This window comes from Euleptes europaea, chromosome 12 (genome assembly GCF_029931775.1).
Source record: "Euleptes europaea isolate rEulEur1 chromosome 12, rEulEur1.hap1, whole genome shotgun sequence".
NCBI classification, from domain to species: Eukaryota; Metazoa; Chordata; class Lepidosauria; order Squamata; family Sphaerodactylidae; genus Euleptes; species Euleptes europaea.
The window spans coordinates 8,264,287-8,289,541 of NC_079323.1; the positions used below are offsets into that span (position 1 = coordinate 8,264,287).

General features: G+C 45.5%; 1 protein-coding gene across 10 annotated transcripts in view; it reads right to left on the reverse strand.

The window, feature by feature from the left end:
* The window catches only part of DLG2 (discs large MAGUK scaffold protein 2), a 970,480-nt gene that overhangs the window by 212,063 nt on the left and 733,162 nt on the right, over nt 1–25,255 (reverse strand). For 7 of the 10 annotated variants that reach the window (XM_056858113.1, XM_056858109.1, XM_056858107.1 and 4 more), the window contains one exon: nt 1,695–1,850. The exons of 2 other annotated variants lie outside the window; for them this stretch is intronic. In XM_056858113.1, coding sequence (XP_056714091.1) covers nt 1,695–1,850 — 156 coding nt within the window. Of the gene's footprint in view, nt 1–1,694; nt 1,851–20,125; nt 20,431–25,255 lie in introns of those variants that run through there. One more of the 10 variants, XM_056858112.1, reaches the window with a different exon arrangement.

A 25,255-nucleotide genomic window follows, 5' to 3' on the forward strand; every position in this document is an offset into this window, starting at 1 on the left:
TGCTTAGCTTCCGAGATCTGATGAGATTGGGCTAGTCTGGGTCATCCAAGTCAGAACAACTATCCTGGGCTAGGGGCTGGAAATCCTGGGCTAGGGGTTGGAGCCTGGGGAGGACAGGGGCCTCAGTGGGATAAAATGCTATTGAGTCCACACTCCAAAGTGTCCATTTTCTTTAGGGGAATGGATCTCTGTAGTCTGGAGATGAGTTGTAATTCTGGGGGATCCCCAGGTCCCACCTGGAGGCTGGCATCCCAACCCTGGACTTAACATTAAGCACTTTGCAATGAGCTGCAGATCTTCGCCACTTTCTTTTGTTCCCCTGAAAGATTCCATTGTTAATCATATAGCAGCTGGTGTAGTTTTCACATTAGGAGATATTATGGTCAACTGGGGAAGTGCTTCATACTAAAAATAACAGGTGTAAAACAAACCACCTCCAAACTTGGGATTTTGGGGGGGAAAGAACTAAGGGAGGGAGGAAGCCAAGTTCCTCGAGTATTAAAAGACCCTCAAGATTTGTCCATCTCTAGCTGATCTGCTGCGAGGAGAGAATTCTAGGGAAGGTGCCACCACTTAAAAGGCCTTTCTCTGGTGACCACCCACTTCAAGAAGTAAAGTCCTCCTTGTGACAGAAATATCGCAATTTATTCAGGGCGGCACGAACCAGTAAGATTAGGCCCAAACCAAGCACAGACAAAACTTCAGGGAATTTCCTCCTTTTGGAGTTAAATAAGGGATTGATCTTCCTTTAAAAAAAAAATACTTTGAAAGAATCACACCGTGCTGGTTCTTCTTAGTTTTCTAGCAGGAAGCGGGAGGACGAGATGAAGCAAAGGTCTTTTATGCATGGCTGTTCCCTCGCAGTCACCCCCTCCGATGACTTCAGGTCTTTGTTTTGATTATGTATGTCGTTTCTGACCATCACCTCGCTCTCCCCCTGTGTTTCCCCGCATTTTGTCTGCATTTTCAGGGACCTGTTTTATCACAAATTTGAAAATACCTGCAAAACGCGGGGAAATGCAGGGGCAGAGCGAGGCTACCTCTGATGGTCAGAAACGACGTGCACAATCCAAACAAAGACCTGAAGTCGTCGGAGGGGTGACTGCAAGAGAAACAGCTACACATAGAAGACCAAAAGCTTCCTGCGATAAAAATGGCAGCAAAAACTGCCCCCAAAGCCTCCCTCCAGTGGCAAAGAGGGACCTGGCAACCCTACCTGGAGTAAATGGCTGATTTGGCAATTGGACTCTATGGCATTGAAGTCCTTTCTCTCCCTCGCCCGCCTCAGGCTCTGCTCCAAAAATCTCCAGGTATTTCCTAACCCGGAGCTGGCAATGTATTTCTGGGTGGTCCTGCCAGGTTAGGGTTGCCAGCCTCCAGGTAATAGCTGGAGAGCTCCCGCTATTACAACTGATCTCCAGCCAATAGAGATCAGTTCCCTTGGGAAAAATGGCTGCTTTGGCCATTGAAGTCCCTCCCCTCCCCAAACCCCGCCCTTCTCAGGCTCTGCCCCAAAAACCTCCCACCAGTGGTGAAGAGGGACCTGGCAACCCTAATTTTATGGTGGTTGAGAATCAGGTGAACGCTTCGCTGGGCGCTTTGCTGCATGGCTTAGACCCGGAGCCCCATTCACACATGCTCATGATGCGCATGCAATCGAATATGTGGAAGTGAGGAAGAAGCACATGCAGTACCTGAGCATCTCAGAGTCAGGGAGCAGGCCTAAGTGGTAGTGGGGATAGGGAGCTGAAAGGAGGAAGCTTTTTTCACACTCGACAGGGGAATAGTGCCTAGGAGAAGGTGGCTTATCACAGAATTTGTTCACAGTGCTGTAAACTGGTTCAGGAGGCCTAGTGACAACAGAGACAAGAATAAGAGATTAGACGGGCATTAACGCACGCAAACCATTGAACAGACGTCCGACTGCACTGCCAAGCATGCAAAGAAGATTAATGGGAAGAATTAGATACACGTGCCGAGGGGGCAGGGGAAACAACCCTTCTGTTAAGGTACAGAACGCTAGTCACGAAGATTAAGAACATGAAGATCACGGTACGGGACACAAAGACAGCTAGAGAAAAGTAAAGTGGCAACCACGCCCGTACCATAATGTTTCACTCTTCAGCCTGGCTAAAAGGTTTACGTCTTACCTTCCGGAAACCCAATCGAGGCGCTTATTTCCAAAAAAAGCTCTATACTTTACTAGTATCTCTATGCTAAAAAAGCAAGACACACAGAGCTTTTATTATCTCAGCAATAAAACGAGGCACACACACGTTCACACTACGGGGATGGCCACGTGCATGCGCACTGGTTATCGTGAAGCCTAAAGGCATTTACGGAGCCTCGACAGCATATATTTATGAGTAACGCATTGATGAATTGTAGTAAACGACACACAAGATGGCTCCAGCCTCTACAACAGTGGCTCCTTCAGGGGTGGCTCTTGAGGCAGAAGTTGTCCATGAGGCCAAGGTGGACCATGGACGAGGCAAGATAGGACAGTCAAGGGTTATCAGCACTTCCCTAAGAAAGGAAAGAAAGGATGATACAGAGCAATGATCTTCCCTTGCTCAGAGTTGTTGGTGGCTCAAAATGGGTATAATCATTCTAGCCCTCTGCCCATTTGTTGCTGGCAAAAGACATTGAGTTGTTATAGAATTTGGTAACAGCAAAGATTGGACCAGCAGGCCAGGTTCCTTCCTTGATCTTGGATTGCCAGTGGCCAAAACAGTTTTAATATTGTCACCAGGGCAGCAGGTGGCAATCCATCAAAACAGATAGGGGATGTTGATGCTATGGCTGACCATGCTCCATAGGTCTGGAAACCACTGTTCTAGAAAAGGAGACTTTCAAAATGGCACAATGAACAAAGGTGACACCCTTCCTAATTTTACCATAGATCTGAAGCTACATAATTAAATAAATGTCTTCCACATGTAATACACAGTTTGGGAGAACTAGTGTCATCTCGGTTGTCAGAAATAGTGCGGGGGGGAGAAAAAAGAGAAATATACTCTGTTATGAACTGAAATAAGCATGGTTTTCTTGATCAGTTGGTGCAAGAGATTTGTTGCAGAGAAAACCTGATAGATCTCAGAAACCTCAAGTCTCAAACAGTAAATCTTTCAACAACTGCAATTCAGGTTTCATCCTGGAGGCAGCCGATAACGCCGGTTTTGCTGTGGCAACGGTAACATCGGAAACGAGCAGTCTCGTTCTTGCTTTCCATGTTGTCAGTCTTCATCTAGAGAGGTATCGCACAAGCTCCGCATGAGGGCTGGCCATCTGTATCATCAGTACACCCCAAATCCAATCCAGATACATAATCTTCGTTAGCATGCATTGCACATTACAGTCGCTAACATAATATTCTGAACACCCAAGCGATGTTACAGGCCTAAAAGTGGCAGAATACCCCCCCCCCCGTCTTTGTTTTACATTAAGAGGCCCTGCAGATTCAATAATCATCTGAATAAAATGCTTTTCATTTTTTGGGCAACATTGTGATTAAACTTCATGACACTCATCTGGATACCTTTTAATGTCAAGTCCCATTTTCAGAGCTTCCCTAGATAGAATTAAAAAGACACAGTGAGTCTTGACAACTTATACACAGAATAAATTTCATTTTTGTCCTTTGGTTTTCCCTGGTTTCTTCGTGGCTTTTGCCTTGTGTGGGTCTCTTGGTAGAGACTGTCAGAGAAAACCTGACTAGACGAACCTCTGGCCTGTCTGTACATGTAGCCTTCACACAGCAAAAATTGCATTTACCTGTGTAAATATACAGGGCTTGGAATGGGCATTTGGAAAATGTCACTGTAACACGTTAAGTGCGCAAACGTTGGACACTTTGAGAAAAGTGTTACCTCCTTAATTAGGTGGGACGCTAATAATAATAAAAAAGGCAGCATAGCAGGTATTCTTTTTCCCCATTTAAGATCACCATGTAGCCTTCCATTCTTTGAAAATTGATTTTTGTTGAGAACTATCTATACAAGTATTTGAAAGACAGAGAGAGAACCATGTAGTATTGCTTTTGAAAGATTTTCTGGTTCTGAAGGGCAAATCATTCAATACATAACAAATACCTTAGTAGTTGTGCATTTTCCAACCTGTCTTTCCCCTGCCCAGTGATGCGCTTGTATGCACTTGGGTTAAGTGAAGTTTGTATGTCTTATAACATTGAAAGAAAATATGGCAAGGTGGGGGGTATAACTGTTCTCAATAATAAACAAACTGAATAAACACTTGCAAGTTGTAGAATGAGGAACTTCCAGTTTCCAAACTGGACTGTTGTCAACATTTTGGAACTTCACTGTAATACTAGGTTGAATCCAGAGGGTTGAAGCTCACCAGCTTTTCTGCCAGTGAAAGAGGGAGGAGGGGGCCATTTTTGACTACCAAAAAAGGCTTTGCTGGAGATCATGGGACCCACATGGACAAACACACCAAATTATAGGGGTTGTAGTGAGGAGAGCAATTGAGCAAGATCAAGCCAAAAAGCTTGTAGGATCCAACCCAAGGACTCTATTCCATCAAGTGAAGACCCTTCCTCTTTTGCATGGTATCTTTCTCCAAGGGACATCTTCCATCAGAGAAAGGCTCACCCCTTAGAAAGAGTCCTGGGATACAACCATATCTGCATACATATATTATGTTCAGAAGACCACTGCATAAGTCATAAACCGAGTATTTGGGGAGGCTTGGTTGTTTGACAGAACAGGAGAAGATTCTATATGTTTCAACTGATCTCATTAAAGCAAGATCTAACTAACACAACCATTTTAGACGTGGCAAACTCAGCACCACTTGACTTCTTCAATACATCCCAGATACAGTGGTCTTGTGAACGTCACAACATATACCCAGTTTTAAAGTGTCATGTCCTGAAAAAAAACTTAGGAAATCATGTTGAGGCAAGACTACTTCTACATCTCAAAATCCACTGGAGAAGTCAGATAGTAGGGGAGGGAATGGTGACGAGAAACTACTCAAAAGTTAGGACTGTCTCCATGTTTACCCTGGTCCTTATGCTAGGCTTCTTTTCTAGTTCCTGTAGCCCAAAATATTGGTCAGGATCCAGTATTGGTCAGGATCCAATAATATCACATAACTTGTTTCAAATGTTCTAACTTGGTCAAGTGAAAAAATTCTGAAATGAAGAGGATCTCCCAAAATAGCTTGTGATATGATATTTTTAGAAGAGGAAAAATATCCCAATGGTGAGCTCTAGCCTTGGGTGTATACGCCGTAGTTCCTTTCGATGCTAACCACTGTTACCTTAGGGCATGAAGGGAACTTGGTAGCCTATTGATAGCATGTGAAGAAAAAGGGCCAAACCCTTTGGCAAATCCCAAGGGCTGAAGTAATAGTACCAAGTGAAAATGTCTGTTTTCGGGAAGCTGATGTGAGCAGAGCACTGGATTCTTGAGTATCATTCATATATCATACCCTTTCCCCAGTTAGCACAATTCCCAAGTTCCCAACACAATTCTTAGACATCCCTCAGCTCTTTCAACCTCTACCCTTCCCAATGCATACTTCAGAAAACTCATGTATGTGCAGATGACAAATTTTGATAATAGTGTCTTGGGGGTCAACTGAGAACCAGCCCTACATTTCAGTTATCTATCTAGAAGATGCCCCATTACTTGAAATAACAGGCAGCTGCACCACACCAGTGACGTGAAACCGGCAATTGCAAAGCCAAATGTTTTTTTAACAGTGAAAATCCTTTAATTCCATATAGAAAGCTGAATTTTTGTTTGTGGGAGAAGGCCAACAGTGAAGAGCAACTCCCATCAATAGATCTGGTAGGATCAGTTAGCTTGCAGATCAGGGATGGGAAGAGCTTCAGTCATCAGTAGGAAAAAACATAAGGCTGTTTTCAATATATGACCCATGGGCCTCTTAAACCGTACAGGAGAACAGAAGGTACGAGATGTCTTGCCTCCGTGTGGAAGTCCCCAAGCAAGCCAGTGTCCAGATGCTGCTTAAAGGAGGGTTGCGGTACAGATACCAGAACGGATGGAGAAGCAGAGGATCTGATCTGGGATGGGAAACCAGAGGCAATGGGAAAGGCAAAAATCATAGCCAGTATCCATGCTGGAACAAAATACTGAGTGATATAATGGAGAAGAGGATTTGTTTTTAGAAGTAGCAAGGTGAGAATAAGGACACATGTCATAGGCAAGGTGGAAAAGGAAGGATTTAATGGCAGGAGAAGGTGTGGAAGAACCTGGCTGTAGCATAATTCCTGATGTACCTGGGAAACCTTCATCTTTATCCAAAACCAATGGGCCTAAACCCCCAAACTTATTTTTCAAGTGCCAAAGCTCCATCTGGAGTCATGTCAAAAGAGCACACATCTCCTCCATCACCACTGAGACTACCCATCTGACTTGAGGGAGCAGGACTTCCAGGTTAGATAGCATCTTCTTCATGCAGACCTGAGCCCCAGCAGCTAAATTTGGTAATGGACTGGCCTCAGAAAAGGTAACAAGTGCCATGCTATCTCTGAGAGCACAGCCAACATTTGGAGAGCTGTGGATCCAGGTAACACCACCCACCCTGGGTTTCCCCTTTCATCCTTCAACAGCAAGGGGAAAATGGCACCAGTGATAGAGGCAAGTGTATGAACAAGGTGTTTATACAGCCTTTGAAAGACAGAATGATGGAAGAACACAGCATTTGACGACACGGCAAAGCAGGGTTGAGGTTCCCCATGGACGTCGGTCACCGTCCCACCATTCCAGATATTTACGCAGAATGCAATCAAACATCTTGTGGTGTTCAGGAACATGCTTGAGGGGTTTCCTGGAGCACCTTTGAGCGCCAACATCCTGCAGCTGGGGACAGATCATTTCACAGGTGTCTGCTGGGTGACTCCAGACAACCCTTTCCATCCCATGCCCTATCAAACAAATATTCCCGTCACCATTTGGTGGGAGGTTGTAAACAGCCCTCATTGATGACTCTCCCACCTCTCACCTGCATCAGGCATGTGATTATATCCTCCTTAACTACTTGGCAAGGTGGCAGACTCAACTTTTGGATGTGCTCAATTTGAGTCCAGAAGCACCTTAGAGACCAACAAGATTTTCAGGGTATAAGCGTTTGAGAGTCAAAGTTCCCTTTGTCAGATACAAGTAGGAATGGTAGTCCCTATCTGACAAAGGGAGCTTTGACTCTCAAAAGCTTATACTACTGGACTCAAATCCTACCTCTTCTACTGCAGACCAACATGGCTACATGGCTACCTTCATGAACCTGTCAGCCTTTAGGTGTGATCCCAGCTGTGCGGTGGACACTTTTCTGTGAGAGCCCGTGGACCAGGTCCAAATGACACAACCACAGAGACATGTCTGAGAGGGTATGGGAAGGCTCAATGTAATCAGTTTTCCCCATTGAGTCAACGAGACGCAGCCCCAACCACATGGGCTTCATGCCTGGAAACATGGCTTTCATCTGGCCAAGAAAACATTTAAAAGGCATCAAAGGCAGCACCAACTGAGGAAGCTTATCCATTTACACTTTGGTTTTCTGTTTGGGGCTATTTCAATAGGTTCACCAAATGGTAAACTGCCACTGCCATGTTGAACTGAATAAGGAACCCCACGACAGGATGGCAGATCAAGGTTTTCTTTTTTTGGAAGAAACAATGTTGTGTCATTAACAGTGCAATCCTAAACTGAGTTATGTGCTTCTAAGCCCATTGGACTTCAATGGAACAAGAAGAGTATAACAGCATTTATGATAGTTTTTAAAAATTGTTATAGCAATGGATTGCATTGCCCAGTAGAGTACATAGTCTTCATGGGGGAGGGGCCATGGCTCAGTGGTAGAGAATCTGCTTGGCATGCAGAAGGTCCCAGGTTCAATCCCCAGCATCTCCAGTTAAAGGGACTAGGCAAGTAGGTGATGTGAAAGACCCCTGCCTGAGACCCTGGAGAGCCACTGCTGGTCTGAGTAGACAATACTGACTTTGATGGACCAAGGGTCTGATTCAGTAGAAGGCAGCTTCATGTGTTCAGGTGTTCATCCATCCTAAGAAGCCTTTCTCTGCACAATGACTCTCCGCTGGATACAACCCTCTCTCTCTCTCTTTCTCTCTTAGTGTGTGTGTGTGTGTGTGTGTATTTATACAGATATATAATGATAGATTGGAAATGGGCAATAAAAGCTTACATTATGAAGCACTAACTCTCTAAAGGAATTCAAATATGTTCAGGGAGTCATGTTAAAAAGCATTAGGGGTATGTTGGAAAAAAAAAGATAAGCATCCTTTCAAGTCGGATCCCGACTACTTTATCTACAACCAAAGCACTTTCAAAGACGGAACAGCTGCTCGTTTTATGTCTTTTTATTGTGATTAACACAAATACAAAGCATTTGTTACACTCATGAATAGAAACAGATTACATAACAAATGCAAAAAGAAAGAAAAAAGCTTCCCCTAAAGCATCTGTGTATGTTGTTCCCTTTTTTTCAATTTTATATACAGTTGTCTTGGTTTTTTTTTTAATTTCACACATTTAATTGTACATTCTCAAACACACCTTTGGATAGAAGATTCACATTAGTCCATACATCTTACAAAGTGGGCTATGGAGTCGTCTTTCATACACATACAAATCTCATCAGTTGCTGGGTTCGTGAGCCAGATGTTAACAGAAAATCTCCCACCCTGATTAAATGCTTTGGTCTAAACGAATCCACCATCTACACATTAGAACTGCAACAGTACATAAGAATTTGCCACCAACCCCGCCCCCCAAACCGAAAACCCAAGTTCTTTCACTTGTAAACTGATAACCATTTGCAAGTCAGACCAATGCACACATACAAAAAAGGACCAACCGTTCACTTCTATCAATATTTAAACTACCAGAGTAACCCTAAAATGAGTTACACCCTTCTAAACCCATTGAGGTCAATGGGTCTAGAAAAGTGTTGCTCTGTTTAGGATTGTACTGTGAATGGCTTTAAATAGAATAGGAAGGAGAATGCGGAGAGGAAGGGAAGGGAAAAGCAGCCAAGGTATGCACAGATGATCTAAAAAGAGTAGAAAAATAGGAATAAAAAAGGATCGCTATCGTGAACATGTATGCCCTTTTCAGCCTACCGTTAGGGTTGCCAACCTCCAGGTGGGGCCTGGAGATCTCCTGGAATTACAACTGATCTCCAGACAACAGGCATCAGTTCCCCTAGAGAGAACGACAGCTTAGGAGGGTGGATGCCATGGCATCATACCCCACTAAGGTCCCTCCCATTTTCAAACTCTGTCCTCCCCAGGATCCACCCCCAAATCTCCAGGAATTTCTCAACCTGGAGTTGGCAGGCCTCCCTAGCATTGTCCATAATCACTTGCACAACAACCGCAATCATTTGCACTCGTTCTAATCATGAAACCCCGCCAGACATGTTGAAATCGTCCCTTCAATGCATTAAATCATCATTACGCAGGGAACCTACTTCATGAAACTCTCCTGTTAACCTGTCATGACCTCACAAACTCACAAGTCTCTCCTCCTTAGCTAGGGTTGCCAGATCCAGGTTGGGAAATACCTGGAGATTTTTGGGGCGGAGCCGGAGGAAGGCGGGGTTTGGGGAGGGGAGGGACTTCAATGCCATAGCGTCCAGTTGCCAAAGCGGCCATTTTCTCCAGGGGAACTGATCTTTATCAGCTGGAAATCAGTTGTAATAGCAGGAGATCTCCAGCTAGTACCTGGAGGTTGGCAACCCTAGCCTTAGCAGAGTCACATCCTTCTAAGTCCGCTGACTTCCATGGACTTGGAAGGGTAAACCTCTTTTTAGGATTAGGCACCGTCAGAGTGCGATCCTAAGCAGCCCTGCTCAGTAGTAAGTCCCACTTTATTCAATAGGAGTTGCTCCCGTGAAAGGGTTCGCAGGATTGCAGCAGCAGTCATGCAATTTGCAGTGCAATTCTAATCAGAGTTACTCCACTCTAAGCTGGCTGAAATCAAAGGTAAGTGTAATTTTGCATAAGACTGTACTGTTGGAGTGTTTAAAATCCAAAAATACCCCAAACAAAAACCAAAAGAACCCTAGATGCATGACCACTAGTGATGCTTTCTTAGGAAAGAAATTACTAAAACTTGGGCAGTTCTGTCCTTTCTTTTTCTTGTTTGTCCGTTCATTTCTCTTTCTGGTTCTTTCTTTGCCTTGTTGGCTTTCCTCCAGTGTGCCAAATCCCATTTTTCTCCTCTCCTGCCGGCTCTCTCACTTTGACCTTTGATCATTCCATGTATCCCTTTCATAAGGGAGTCAATCTATACCTTTTTTTTTTTTTTTGCATTGAGAATGGGCCATTCCTATCAGAATGGCTATCCCAGCCCAAAGAGCTGGCACTCCCAGAAAAGCTGCTCTTGCCTGCAGAGATTTTGGAAAGATGGCATAAAACTGGAAATAGATATTCAGCTGGATCGTATGCATCTCAAGAAGTGCTATGCTCGCTGAAGGAAACTTTCCCACATCCCCCTACCCAGTGAAGCCTGCTGTAGCCATTTGGGGCTTGTGAACGTTCAGTCGGGAAAGGGGGTAACTGGAAGTAATCTCACACAAGCAGGCCTCCTGCTATAATTGGGGTTGGAAAAACCTGGAGATTATGGGGGTGGAGCCTGAAGAGGGGGGTTGGGAAGGGGAGTATAATGACATAGAGTCCACCTTCCAAAGTCACCATTTTCCCTAGTTGAATTGATCTCCAGGAGATCTCCAGCCACCACCTGGAGGTTGGAAACCCTAGCTATAGAGGGAGACCTCCTGGCATCTCAGCTGTCTGTCTGGCAGCGCATCAGACACTGGCAGGAGGAAACAGGGGGAGGGAAATTGTGTGCCAGCACTGTACTGTCACATTGATGTCACTTCTTGTAAAAACCAGAAGCGACATGGAAGATGCTTTCACATTCACCAAAAACTCCATGGTAAAACCAAAGAGTTTTAGTTGATGCTAGAGCATCTAAAGACATCACTTCTGATTTTTACGAAAGTGATGTCAGTGTGCAGGCGCCAGGGCCCTGCCCCTCCCCCCCCCCAATTTGAACACACATGAAGCTGCCTTCTACTGAATCAGACCCTTGGTCCATCAAAGTCAGTATTGTCTACTCAGACCTCCAGCGGCTCTCCAAGGTCTCAGGCAGGGGTCTTTCACATCACCTACCTGCCTAGTCCCTTCAACTGGAGATGCTGGGGATTGAACCTGGGACCTTCTGCATGCTGAGCAGATGCTTAACCACTGAGCCACAGCCCCTCCCCATTTCTTCCAGGGGTTGCCCGCCATGGCCTGGCAACCGCAAAACAGAAGTGTCCTTTGCACAATCAGAAGCATACATGCAAGTGGCAGTCCTAAGCAAAGGTGCACCCTTCTAAGCTCATTGTCTTCCACTCTGCTTAGGACCGCACGGGGAGAATTCAACCCAATGGGTTGGATCCAGGATCAGTTTTCCATCAGTGGAATGGATACTCCCTGCCTCACTCCTCCCACTGGAGCCCACTGATCTCTATTAAGCCTGGGGAATGGCACATGGGGGAAGGTCTTCAGCAGAAAGAGTAAATTGTTAGAACTTTCTAACAGAGCGGTTCCTCAGTGGAACAGGCTTCCTCGGGAGGTGGTGAGCTCTCCTTCCTGGACGTTTTTAAGCAGAGGCTAGATGGCCATCTCTCAGCAATGCTGACTCTATGACCTTAGGCAGATCATGAGAGGGAAGAAGAAGAAGAAGAAGAAGAAGAAGAAGAAGAAGAAGAGTTGGTTTTTATTTGCCAACTTTCTCTACCACTTAAGGGAGACTCAAACTGGCTTACAATCACCTTCCCCTCTCCACAACAGACACCCTGTGAGGTAGGTGGGGCGGAGAGAGTGTGATTAGCCCAAGGTCACCCAGCTGACTTTGTGTGTAGGAATGGGGAAACAAATCCAATTCACCAGATTAGCCTCCGGTTCTCCAGATCAGAATCCACTGCATCTTGGCCAACTTCTGGGCATGGAGTAGGGGGTCACTTGGGGTGTGGGGGGAGAGGTAGTTGTGAATTTCCTGCATTATGCAGGGGGTTGGACTAGATGTCCTTGGTAGTCCCTTCCAACTCTATGAATCTATGGTGGAAATTCCCTAGTTGGTCTGGCTGCAGCCCAATGCCTACAGGATAATGTACATCTCGGAACTGATCATACCAGACGGCAAGGGAGGAACATTCAGGGCAGAAAAAATATGTGTTTCATGGGAAAGCAACAGGTGAAAGTGTTCTCGTTATGGCAGAGAAGCTGAAAGAGAGAATCTGGTCTCAGCCGACTCATTAAAGGCTCCCATGAAGCGGAGCTGAAATTCTCATTACTCCAGGCTGAAATCTGCATTTGTATCTTCCCAGCGTTATTATCCCCCCCCCCCGTTGCTTCCTCAAAACCTGTTGTCAGGATATTGCTTTTTCCTCTGTTCCTCCAGCAAGTGTTTATTCCAAAACCTTAAGGATGGATAGATAGATAGATAGATAGATAGATGATAGATAGATAGATAGATAGATAGATAGATAAAACCCAACCTTTGACTGCAAAGGGGCTCTTTCAGCAAATTCAGGCTCTCAATCATATCTTATGCAAACAAACAGGAAACAATAAAGGGGGGGAAATCCCCCCCAAGCGTTCCTTTTTGCAGTTAAGAACATAAGAAGAGCCATGCTGGATCAGACCAAGGCCCAACAAGTCCAGCAGTCTGTTCACAGTGGCCAACCAGGTGCCTCTGGGAAGCCCACAAACAAGACAAATGCAGCAGCATTATCCTGACTGTGTTCCATAGCTCCTAATATAATAGACATGCTCCTCTGGTCCTGGAGAAAATAGGTATGCATCATGACTAGTATTCATTTTGACTAGTAGCCATGGATAGCCCTCTCCTCCATGAACATGTCCACTCCCCTCTTCAAGCCTTCCAAGTTGGCAGATGTCACCACATCCTTTCCTACCATTCTTTCCTACCGTTCCATTGCCTCATGTTCTCCGTCTCACCAAAACTCAAAATCGCCTAACCAAGGGATCAAACATGCAGCACAACAGATGGCCATGCTGGTTTTTACAAATTATCAACATCTAGCAAAAGTCAAGTATCAACAGTGAAGAAATGGCAATGTTATTTTGAATATGTTAAATGGAAAGAATAGATTAAAATTTCATAAATAGCGATAATATAGATAATGATTAGGTTGTATAGATACAGGATTTATTAAGTATATTGTATAACACTGAAGTAATCTTATAAGAGGTATTAGACGTAAGAAGAAATCTATTCCCTGAAGGAATAAAATCTGTGTGATTGTAAATGCATGTATGTGTTTTGTTTTTCTTGTTAAAAAATTAATAAAATATCTTGGGGGGGGGGAAGTATCAACAGTGAATGTGGTGACCCATCCGTCAAGACCACCTATATTTTGCCACTGAAGCCAGGCACACAGTTGGAGATTCTGAAGGCGCGCATACTGTTCGCCAGTCAGGTCCATGGGGCATCTCTGGCTACATTCAGACATCATGATAGAGTTAAAACATTGGCTCATGAAACAACTTTGGTTTACTCTACCAGGCATAAGCAGCAAACCCAGGTTTCTGGCTTCTTCTCGCCATGCCAACAGAAAGGGACTGGACTTATCCTGCAAGACCCAGCGTGGTGTAGTGGTTAAAGTGGTTAGGATCACGGAGGTCGGTGTTTGAATCCCCACTCTGCCATGAAAGCTTGATGGGTGACCTTGGGCCAGTCACCCATCCTCAGCCTAACCTACTGTGCAGGGTTGTTGTTGTGAGGATAAAACGGCAAGGTGAGACTAACGGTGTAAGCTGCTGTGGGTCCCCATTAGGGAGAAAAGAGGGGTATAAATATCAAATAAGTGTATCTATGGCCAGGTGGCTATGAGGGGAGGTCTGACTCAATCAACTGTAGTTTATTAATTCAGGTGTTTCAGTAAACCACAGCTAGTACAAGCTGCAGTCAATAATGGGTTTAAATTGCGGGAGGAGGAAAGGTACTGGCTGGATATTAGGAAAAAATCTTTTACAGAAAGAGTTGTTAGTGGAATCAACTACCTAGGGAGGTGGTGAGCTCCCCCTCACTGGCAGTCTTTAAGCAGAGGCTGGACAAGCACTTGTCAGGGATTCTCTAGGCTGATCCCGCATTGAGCACGGGGTTGAACTAGATGGCCTGTATGGCCCCTTCCAACTCTATGATTCTAAGAGAACTGAACCTTGATTACTTACCGTGAGGCAGGAGAAGAACTGGAGAGCGGGCGATTCCGGGCAGGAAACAGGAAGTCGAAATAAATTACATCCTGCCTGTCCCAGAGCACAGGAAGGGGAATCACCCATCTCTCAAGATGCCCTCCCCCTCAGAGAGAGAAGGAAATATTGCATAGTTAGGCTCTAAGACCCACCTCAAACTAAGACCCTAGTTTGGAATCCTAGTGTGGCGCCACTTCAACAAACCTCAATTTGTTGGACCATCAATCTGTATTTTAACATCATGGCTGACTGGAGTTTGCTCAAAGGATGGTTGCTAACCAGCAGTTTATTGTGATGTCTGAATGGGGCCACTGGGTGAAGGATGAATGTGCTCCAGAGCACACCCCACACTTCCTTGCAGCAGAGTTTGGCAGAAGAAGGTCAGTGGCCATGGGGAAGTTGTTGTTTGGGGAAATCTGGCAGCTTCACCATTCAGGAACCTGCCACATTCAGGAACCTGGAGGGGCTGTGGCTCAGTGGTAGAGCATCTGCTTGGCATGCAGAAGGTCCCAGGTTCAATCCCCGGCATCTCCAGTTAAAGGGACTAGGCAAGTAGGTGATGTGAAAGACCTTTGAGAGCCGCTGCCAGTCTGAGTAGACAATACTGACTTTGATGGACCTTGATGGTCTGATTCAGTATAAGGCAGCTTCATGTATCGTGTGTTCACATGCATCCAAGGAACTCTGAAGAGCCTCAGAATCCAGTTTTCAAACCTCCTCGCCAGGCGAAAAATAATATGTGATTGTTCTCGAGAGCTGCGCCGGTGTGCCCAACAATACAACTCCTGGGAACCTACACTACAGCCCCCTCCTCATCCTGCAAACACAGTTACAGCCAAATGAGGGTTAACCATCTGAGATCTGCAATCGTGGCTGGAAAACAATTCCACTTTTATGCTAAATATAGGTAGCCAGCTGTCTCTTACAAACTGATTTTCAGCTTCCTCAGTGGAATTAATATCCTCCCTATGGCCAAAAGGAAGGAAGAAAAATAGTGCTGGGGCCAGATTGTGTCTTTTCTTCCAGTTTTAACAAAAGGACATTTAAGCTTAATCATATCTTTACAATCATTAGGCAGCAGCTTACGGTATGTCAGGTTTCCAGATTTGAGATCACAGATCCTTCCCATTTGGCGTTCTCGTTTTATTTAATTAAAATAAAATGATAGCAATATCATAATCACAGCAGAAGGGAAAAGCAATTCTAAGAAGAGACAGATATTGCACGGTGTTATGCCATCACACAACGAAACCTTGAACAAAATGGATCCTTCAGAATCTAAAAGTCGCAGAATAAATTTCCGCAATAGATTCAAAGTTATTGAGCTGCATTATTAACACTGATATTTTAATAACTTTTTTTTTTGTTCCTGGCAAACCATCAGTTGTTACTGCAAGAGGAAGAGTGACGTTGCTGGTTTTCTGCCTTTTTCGGAGAAGGGATGAGAATTTCCGACTAGAACTAGAGAAACCCTGGCTCAAATGCTCACTCGGCCACAAAGCTCACTGGGTGATCTTTGGCCAGTTGCTGGCTTAGATTCCACCCAAAATCTCAGCTGATGGAAGGAAAGCACAAGTTTTTCCACCTCCCCTTTTCTGCTGCCCGGCAGAATACCCCCTGAAATATTGTTCCTAGGGACAGGAGACCCCCTTGAACTGCTGTTCAAGGGAGAATCAGGAATCTTCTGCAAGAGGAAAGAATTGGCAAAAAAAATAGCCCCTTTCACCTGTACAGAAATGGTCACAGGGATCCACAATCCACTATTGCTTAACCTATTTTTACAGGGCTCCAGCTAAGATAACAGAGCAAGAAGGGGAGAACATACCCTGAATTCTTTAGAGAAAAGGAGGGAGAAGAAGAAGAAGAGTTGGTTTTTATATGCCAACTTTCTCTACTGCTTAAGGAAGAATAAAAGAATCAAACCGGCTTATAATCACCTTCCCTTCCCCTCCCCACAACAGACACCCTGTGAGGTAGGTGGGGCTGAGAGAACTCTAAGAGAGCTGTGACTAGCCCAAGGTCACCCAGCTGGCTTCATGTGCAGGAGTGGGGAAACCAACCCGGTTCACCAGATTAAAGTCAGCCACTCATGTGGAGGAGTGGGGAATCAAACCCTGTTCTCCAGATTAGAGTCCACCGCTCCAAACCACTGTTCTTAACCACTATACCATGTGGGCTCTTAATAATAATAAACAAGGCATAAGCAGACTTACACAGATAAAGGATTCGCCAACTGAAATACAGTTGAAGCGTTCTGCAAAGGGGTATTCAATTTTTCACTGAGAACACTGTGAAAAGCCCACACTGGACAGTAACAACTCCTTTCGGGACTCTGATGCCACCAGTCCGTATCGTCGTTCAAGGCTGGAATGTCGTGGCCACTGCGAGGCTGATAATGTCTGAAGCCAACCGTCAAGGCTTTCCGCAAACTGAACCCAAATCTACACATTCTTTGCAGGACAAGGCAGCCAGAGGACCTGACTCTGAAAAAGGGGTCAAGGCATCTTATGCACCTGCTCTGCCCAATGCCAGCAGAGAGTGTTCCCTGTGGGTAGGGTTGCCGGGCTGAGCCCCACAACCAGAGGGAGGGTTGGGGGGCAGGGACAAGGAAGGGCATGTGGCATTGCTGATGTCGCCAATGTCACTATGCCATTTCCGGGTTGTACCTGGAAGTGAAAATGGGCAGCTCTAGGAATCCCCAGAAACTCTATGGTTACGCCATGGAGTTTCTGGGGATTCCTTGAGCTACCGATTGTCACTTTCAGGTTGTACAGAAGCTGGCGGCATTCGTTTTTTAAAAATTCTCCTGCCTCCACCCTTAGCAGAGGCCGGCATCAGCATCTATTGGCTGGAAACCTCCTATGATAGTGGTAGGCCCAGCACCGCAACCTGTGGGACCGGTGAAGAAGGAAAGAAGTTCAGACGGCAGGGTGGCAGAACAGATCTGACGTATGGATGTAAGTTCCTTAGCCCAAAATTACACAAAGCCTTCGATTCAGCGGCTGCAAATAACCAATACATCCTACACCAAGGCAAACCTGTACAGTTATAGTAGTGTCCACTTAGTAAAAAGCTGAGGATCTACGGTATCATTGACCTTCTGAAGATCCTTTCTGTCTGCATGCCTTCTTGGCTGCTTGGGTAATTTAAAAAAAATACCAAAAATTCGATTGTTAAGGAAAAGTTCATTAAAAAAAAATCATAGCGTGTGCTCTTCCAGCCTCAGTTTTAACCTAAAAATTACATTACACTACACAAGCAAACCCATTCAATAATTAACCATTAATATTCATAATGAAATGGGATGGAGAAGCAAGATAAGAGATTTCTTTTTTGGTTAACGTTCGAACCATTTAAGAAGCACCATCCAAAACACCATAGCAGTGAATGAGTGAGAGGAACCCAGTTCGTCCTCCGTATGTTTGGTGAGGCTAAATTTTAAAAGAAAAATGCATACAGTTCTATTAGATCACAAAATATTGCTCTCTCTATAGAGGAAACGGAGTGGAACTTGGTCCGCAGTACGTCCTTGGTTGGCTAACATAAGGATGTAACACTCTTGCGGTCATCACGGTTACCAGTCAAGGCAGCCTCGAGAACTTGACCATATTTCTCTGTTGCTGTTGTTTTTTTAAAAAACACTACATCAAGCTGCATAAGAGAAATAGCTATGGGGAATAAAATTAATCACATAGATGGCTTTTGGAATGGTTTGGTTATGGGCTGTCCAGAGATTATGCCACTCATAATATACAAGGTGCCTGAATGTTTGCAGTATTAAAAGTTGGCTGCTCTTTCTCTAACTCTCCTTAGGACTGCGCTGTTGGCTGCTGTGCAGCTCAGAGGGAAGCAAAACGAGCTCTTTCCCCTCTCCCTTTTTTGCAATGAAGAGATCAAAAGCACTGCTTCTCAACGCGATCCTATGCAGAATTACTCCAGTCCGAGCCCATTGACACGAATGGGCTTAGGCTGGAGCAACTCTGATTGTCCCCACGCAACTTGGAGGGAAGCCACACGAGCTCTTTCTCCTCTCCCTTTTGCAACGTCAGCTTCTCTGGGTAGCTATTTTCCTGGGAGGGGTGTGTGTGGATCAGCAGATCCTCCAATCAGCTGTGAGCTGGCTTTGGACCAGCAGGCGGCTACAATCGTGTTTGGCCGCTGTTTGAGTTGCTCGATACAATCCAAACTGATCCCTAATTGGCTCACAGTCTGATCATGCGTGTCAAAGAGGGTAAGTTCAACAGACGGACAGGTTTGCTGAGAAATTCATGACATCCCTAGGCACAATGGAGAAAGCTATTTCTACCTCTCTGATCCAATTATCTATTAATCAGGGGAACAATACGATAACTGAGGCCAGAAAGCAGACCCAACACAGTGTAGTCAATGCAGTGCTTGCCTAAGATCTGGGAGACCCAGGTTCAAATCTCCCTTTCACCACGGAAGCTTGCTGAATGGCCTTGGGCCAATGGCTCTTCCTCATCTTAACCTTCTTCACAAAGCTATTGTTGTGAGGATAAAATGGAGGAAGGAAGAATAATGAAGTAAGCCCCTTTGAGTTCCCACTGGGAAGATACGTCCAAACAAATCAATCAATCTGTATCCCGTGCCTGAAAATTCGGAGGCGAATCACTCATGGAGGCAAACTTTTGCTCTGATCCATCAAGGAAATAGTTGCATTATTCTGTTTTATTTCATAGAGGATACCTTATAATTGCCCTGACCTGGATGGCCCAGACTAACCCGATCTCATCAGATCAGGGGAGGGGCTGTGGCTCAGTGGTAGAGCATCTGCTTGGCATGCAGAAGGTCCCAAGTTCAATCCCCGGCTTCTCCAGTTAAAGGGACTAGGCAAGTAGGTGCTGTGAAAGACCTCCGCCTGAGACCCTGGAGAGCCACAATGCTGACTTTGATGGACCTAGGGTCTGATTCAGTATAAGGCTGCTTCATGTGTTCAAGTGTGATCTTGGAAACTAGAAGAAGAAGAGTTGGTTTTTATATGCCAACATTTCCTACCATGTAAGGAAGAATCAAACCGGCTTACAAACACCTTCCCTTCCCCTCCCCGCAACAGACACCCTGTGAGGTGGGTGGGGCTGAGAGAATGTGACTTGCCCAAGGTCACCCAGCAGGCTTTGTGTGTAGGAGTGGGGAAACAAATCCAGTTCACCAGATTAGCCTCCGCTGCTCATGTTGAGGAGTGGGGAATCAAACCCAGTTCTCCAGATCAGAGTCCACCACTCCAAACCACTGCTCTTAACCACTACACCATGCTGGCTAAGCAGGGTTGGCCTTGGTTAGTGGGAGACCAGGGCTGCTATGCAGAGGCAAACACCAGCAAACCACCTTTGTTTGTCTCTTGCCTTGAAACCTCTACTTTGTACTGCCCCCATATAGGTTAATAATAATAAAACCAAGTGAGCCTGTTATTTTATCGATCAGGCAAAACAGGGCAATCATGGGTCATTCTTGGGGGGGGGGAACTGTACCCAACCCTTGTTCCATAATTTATGGACAGCCCAGAACAGTTAGGCGCATGAGCGCAGGCCATTTTTGAATCTCACCCTCCAAAGCATTCCAAACCCTCCTGCTACTTTCCAAATGTATGAAGAGCTGATGCCAAAGCTTTACATTATTTAGCTTCCCCACCCCCAGTCTATGGGTTGCAAAACCATTATGCAAGCAGGCCAACTTCAAGGAGCAGATTTTGTATAGCATCAAGAAAGCTGCAAAAAAGTTCAAGGTTTTTTTTCTTCAATAAAAAAAGAAGGAAAAGAAAAGAAATCAGCAGCAGACGGAGGAGCCAAAGATTGGCTGACTTCCTCCTGATCTAACTGCTGGCGCGCTCTGTTTTTTGTTTCAAGCAAATCTAGCAACACGAAAATATTCACACCAAATAGTCATACTATAATCAAGCAGGTTCACAAGCCGGTGCCCGTAAAAGCTGGTTTGGAGCACTTAAGTTAACTTTCAAAGAAGGCATAAGATCTTCTCCCTTTCCAGCAGGCAGAAGTCAACACAAAGAACAAAAGGTTTTGTGTGTTTTTTTTAATTGGTCTGATGGATTGATTGTATCTCTTGCACTCATGAGATTCCCCTAACGGCTGGCAGTTATCCCTGTTCCAGTGAGACACACCTACCAAGGGAAGTCATATCTGTAAAAAGAGAGAGAAGTCACTGGGGCCAGCGTTCTCAAGGAGACGGCACATGCGGTTCGGTACAATGCTTTCAGATCGGGGCCCCACTACTTGTTACGCATTTTTGGTGCACATTTGAGATTGTGTGTGTGTTAAGTGATGTCAAGTCGCTTCCGACTCATGGCGACCCTATGAATCATCGTCCTCCAAAACATCCTATCTTTTACAGCCTTGCTCAAATCTTGCAAACTGAGGGCTGTGCCTTCCTTGATGGAGTCAATCCCTCTCTTGTTGGGTCTTCCTCTTTTCCTGTTGCCCTCAACGTTTCCCAGCATGACTGTCTTTTCTAGTGATACTTGTCTTCTCATAATGTGACCAAAGTACAACAGCCTCAGTTTAGTCATTTTAGCTTCTAGGGTCAGTTCAGGCTTGATTTTATCTATAACCCACTGATTTGTGTTTTTTGGCTGTCCATGGTATCCGTAACACTCTCCTCCAACACCGCATTTCAAAGGAATCTACTTTCTTCCTATCAGCTTTCTTCACTGTCCAGCTTTCACACCCATACATGGTAATAGGGAATACGATGGCATGAATTAACTTGATCTTGGTGGCCAGTGACACATCCTTACACTTAAGAGATTGTGGGGGGGGGGAGGCACAAGAATTGGGGATGCTGTTGCTCAACTGTAACATGGCTAGGGAGGGGGCATGATTTTCGGGGGAGAAGCGGCAATTGGAGGATGTTTAACCCTTCCCCTGCTTTCTGCTCTTCCCTACAACCTCCTCTTCCTTCAGTTGGGGTCGAGAATTGCATCAAGTGGAAAACAACATCTCATCAAAAGAGACGAAAGTGTGCATCTTGGTCAATCTACCTATAATATGCAAACTTTCAGCTCATGCAGCCTCAATTTGCCTTGGGGCCATCTGGACACATAGCACCACAGGACTGGTCCAGGTGTGATTCATATCTAAGGGAATTAGCTTACAAGAAAAATGGCCTGCAGATAAGCCGCTGAAAAGGGTGGCTTCAATAAAAAAGGCATTAGCTTCAAACGCCAGATTTACCTACAAGCTTATATAGATTCGATGCTGGCTTAGCTTGCTCAGGGTACTGAGAATTCTCCATTAGAGAGCCTTATTAATAACTCCCAGGATTCCTTGCAGAGAGGGATTGACTGGTGAACCAATAAGTGAAGAAACACAAGGTTACTTTTCGATTAACAACATGTGGTTGGCAGGTTTTTAGAACCAAGTTTGCAAAGAGAATTAAATGTCTAAGGTGCCATCTTCCTATATCTTCTCCTTTGGCCAACACCCATTGGTTGTTCCCTTCTGTAGAGCTCTAGAGCAGGGGTCCCCAATGTCTTCAAACCTGTGGGCACCTTTCCGATTCTGACACAGCACAACCACAAAATGGCTGCTGCAGGAGGCGGAGCTAACTACGAAATGCCAGGGCGTGAGATCATGCATAGCTGCCATACTACCTCTTCAGCATTTCAGACAGAAACTCTGCTTAACAGGGTGCCTTTTAAAATGAACATGTTTTTCAAATGTTTTCTCACGGTCACACATGGTAACACAGTTGTTGCTGAAGCAGTTTTTGAAAAACTCTGCACAGCCAATTCAAACCTCCAGTGGCCTTGCTGGGCAAAAGCCCCATCTGGACTTGCCCACTTTAAGAACATAAGAAAGGCCATGCTGGCTCAGACCAAGGCCCATCTAATCCAGCAGTCCATTCACACAGTGGCCAACCAGGTGCTTTGAGGAAGCCCACAAACAAGACGACTGCAGCAGAATTGTCCTGCCTGCGTTCCAAAGCACCTAATTCAATAGGCATGCTCCTCTGATCCTGGAGAGAATAGGTATGCATCATGACTAGTATTCATTTGGACTAATAGCCATGCATACTCCTATCCTCCATGAACATGTCCACTCCCCTCTTAAAGCTATCCGAGCTGGCAGCCATCACCACAGCCTGGGGCAGGGAGTTCCACAATTTAACTATGCGTTCTGTGAAGAAATACTTCCTTTTATCTGGTTGGAATCTCTCACCCTCCAGCTTCAGCAGATGACCCTGCGTTCTGGTAACAGGAGAGATTATGAGACTTTCTAAACCTCTTGGTGGGTGCCAGGAAAGGTATCATGGTCACCACATTGGGGACCCCTGATCTAGAACCATTCCAGCGGCTGCTCCCATTCTATGGAATAGCTTTCCTGAAGCTGTTATTGCTGAGATCCTTGACACAGCCACCTAACTGTTTTTCAAGAGAACTAGGTATGCATTAGTTCTTATGCCTTTTCATTGTACCTCGTTTTAATCATCACTGTAACCCCGCTTGCCCCTGGTTTCAGAGAAAGGTGGGTTGAAAAAGCAGTGAATGAATCAGGTGGCCATGACAGCAGCTTGCCATCGGGTCGGATCTGAGCACTCAAGGGCCCTTCGCCCAAAGCAGAAAGGACGGTCCTCAAACCTTCACCTATTGGGTCGACTGAGAACATTCCAAACTGCAGGTTTTGGCTGGCAGTGAACGAGGGCCTGACGACAGTTCAGGTTTAATCAAAGCTCTGACTCTTCCCGTTTGCTCTCTGGCTGCCAAGGCGTTATTGGAACTGAAGCCATCAGTGTGACAAGGGATCTCTGAATCAAGGATGCTCAGCGCCCACGCAGGGCAACCTTTTGCAGGTTTGTTTAGGGAGGGGGACGTTCTAAGAATTCAGCCGTTGGCAACGTAGAAGTGCACAGAAGTGCATGGGCCAAGCGAACTTTGAAAGGAGGGCTTTTTTGCATATGCAACAGATCCCTGACGGAGTCATACTATTCACAAAAATCGAAAATGGGTGCCTAGGCAAAACGTATATTCCTCGTTCATTATTTAGGGATGGGAATGGGGCATTGGGGGAAAACATAATCATAGTCACCACCGAGAATCAGAATCACCAGATTGGCTCAGGGCATGCCAACCTAAGTGGCTCAGGCCACCCAACAAAAGAGCGTGGCACCTTCTGTGTATAGCTAAATCCAAGCACGCGGAGCAAACTGATCATAGACATGGAGTTGTGTAAGAGATCGCGGTGCCATTTCCACCACGGAAGGTACCGAAGACTTGGCAAGCAAGCTGGCTGAAACAGGAAGCACTGCCCCACACAGCCTTGAATGTAATTTCCTCGGGAAAAGGAACCATCAAGGGACTTGCAAAAGGTGGAGGGAGGGCTAGTCAGAAAGGGCTCTCCCACTAGTATGGCCTAAAGGAGCCCAACGGGCCCAGGGCCAAACATGAAGACAGGATTAGCAGAAACAGAAAGGACCGGGTGCTCATTCAGTGGCCCAACGGGGCGTCGGGGGACACGCTGCAGTTGGCCTGTTGCACAGAACGCATAAGAACATAAGAAGAGCCGTGCTGGATCAGACAAGGGCCGACCCAGTCCAGTATTCCACTTAAACAGTGGCTGAACAGCTGCCTCTAGGAAGCCCACAAGCAGGATGACTGCAGCAGCATCCTCTCTCCCGTGCTCCACAGCAACGGATACAGAGGCCATTTATGCATGGCTGTTTCCTCGCGGTCACCCTGCCGACTACTTCGGGGCTTTGCTTTGATTATGCTTGCATTTTCTGATGGTCAGAGGTCACTTCACTCTCCCTGCGCATCCCCGGCATTCTGCCCGTGTTTTCTGGATTTGTGCTTAGCCAGCATCCAGAAAATGCGGGGAAACGCACGGGGACAGTGAGGTGACCTCTGGTGGTTGGAAAATTCAAGCATAATCAAAGCAAAGCCCCACAGTAGTGAGCAGGGTGACTGTGATGAAACAGCCATGCCTAAATAGCCAGGGAGACATACTGCCTCTGGTACTGGAGGGAGTAGGTATCCATCATGACTAGTAGCCATTGATACCCACTCTTCCATGAATTTGTCCACTCCCCTTTTAAAGCCTTCCATGCTGGCGGCCATCACCACATCCTGTGGCAGCGAGTTCCATAAATTAACTATACATTGTGTGAAGAAGTACTTCCTTTGTCCTGAATCTCCCACCCTCTAGCTTCAGTGAATGACCCGGGTTGTAGTGTTATGGGAGAGGGAGAAAAGCTTCTCCCTGTCCATTCTCTCTGCACCCAGCATAATTCTGTAGACCTCTATCATGTCTCTCCCTATGCATCATTTTTCTAGGGTGAACAGCCATAAGCAGTTTAATTGGTCCTTGTAGGTCAGTTGCTCTAGCCCCCTTAACATTTTTGCTTGCTTTTCTCTGCACCTTCTCAAGCTCTGCAATATCCTTTTTCTGATGTGGTGACCAAAATGGTACACATTTTTCCAACTGTGGTCTCGCCATAAATTTGTATAAGGGCAGTGTGACAGCAATAGCTTTATTCTCTATTATTTTCCTAATGATGACCAGCATGGAACTTAACACAAAGTGTGGGGAAAGACTTCTTCCCTGCAGCTTGGCCATATTGCCAAACTGTGGCTCTCTGAAGGAGTTAAAGGATGCAGCAGGCGAGACAATTCGTCCGACTCCATCCTTTCCTGGACTTGAACATTTTCTCTGCTCTTGGGGAATCACGCTGACAACCTTCCGTTCAGTTTTGAGGACTTTCAGGGAGCAGAATCCAAGGAGTAAAGAGATCACATTGGCTTCTCTTTTCCCCCTTAAAAAGTTTTTTTTTCTACTTCTCTTTGATATCCATGAAGATTACAGTTATCATGGGCAAAAAATGTTCAAAGATCCATGGGCGTGAACTCCCATGACCCTGCAAATCAAGGATTCCTGGAAAACCATACCAGGCAGTTTATTACGGTTCCCTGTTTTTGCCAATTTAGGGACACTGTAGCAAAATAATTTATTG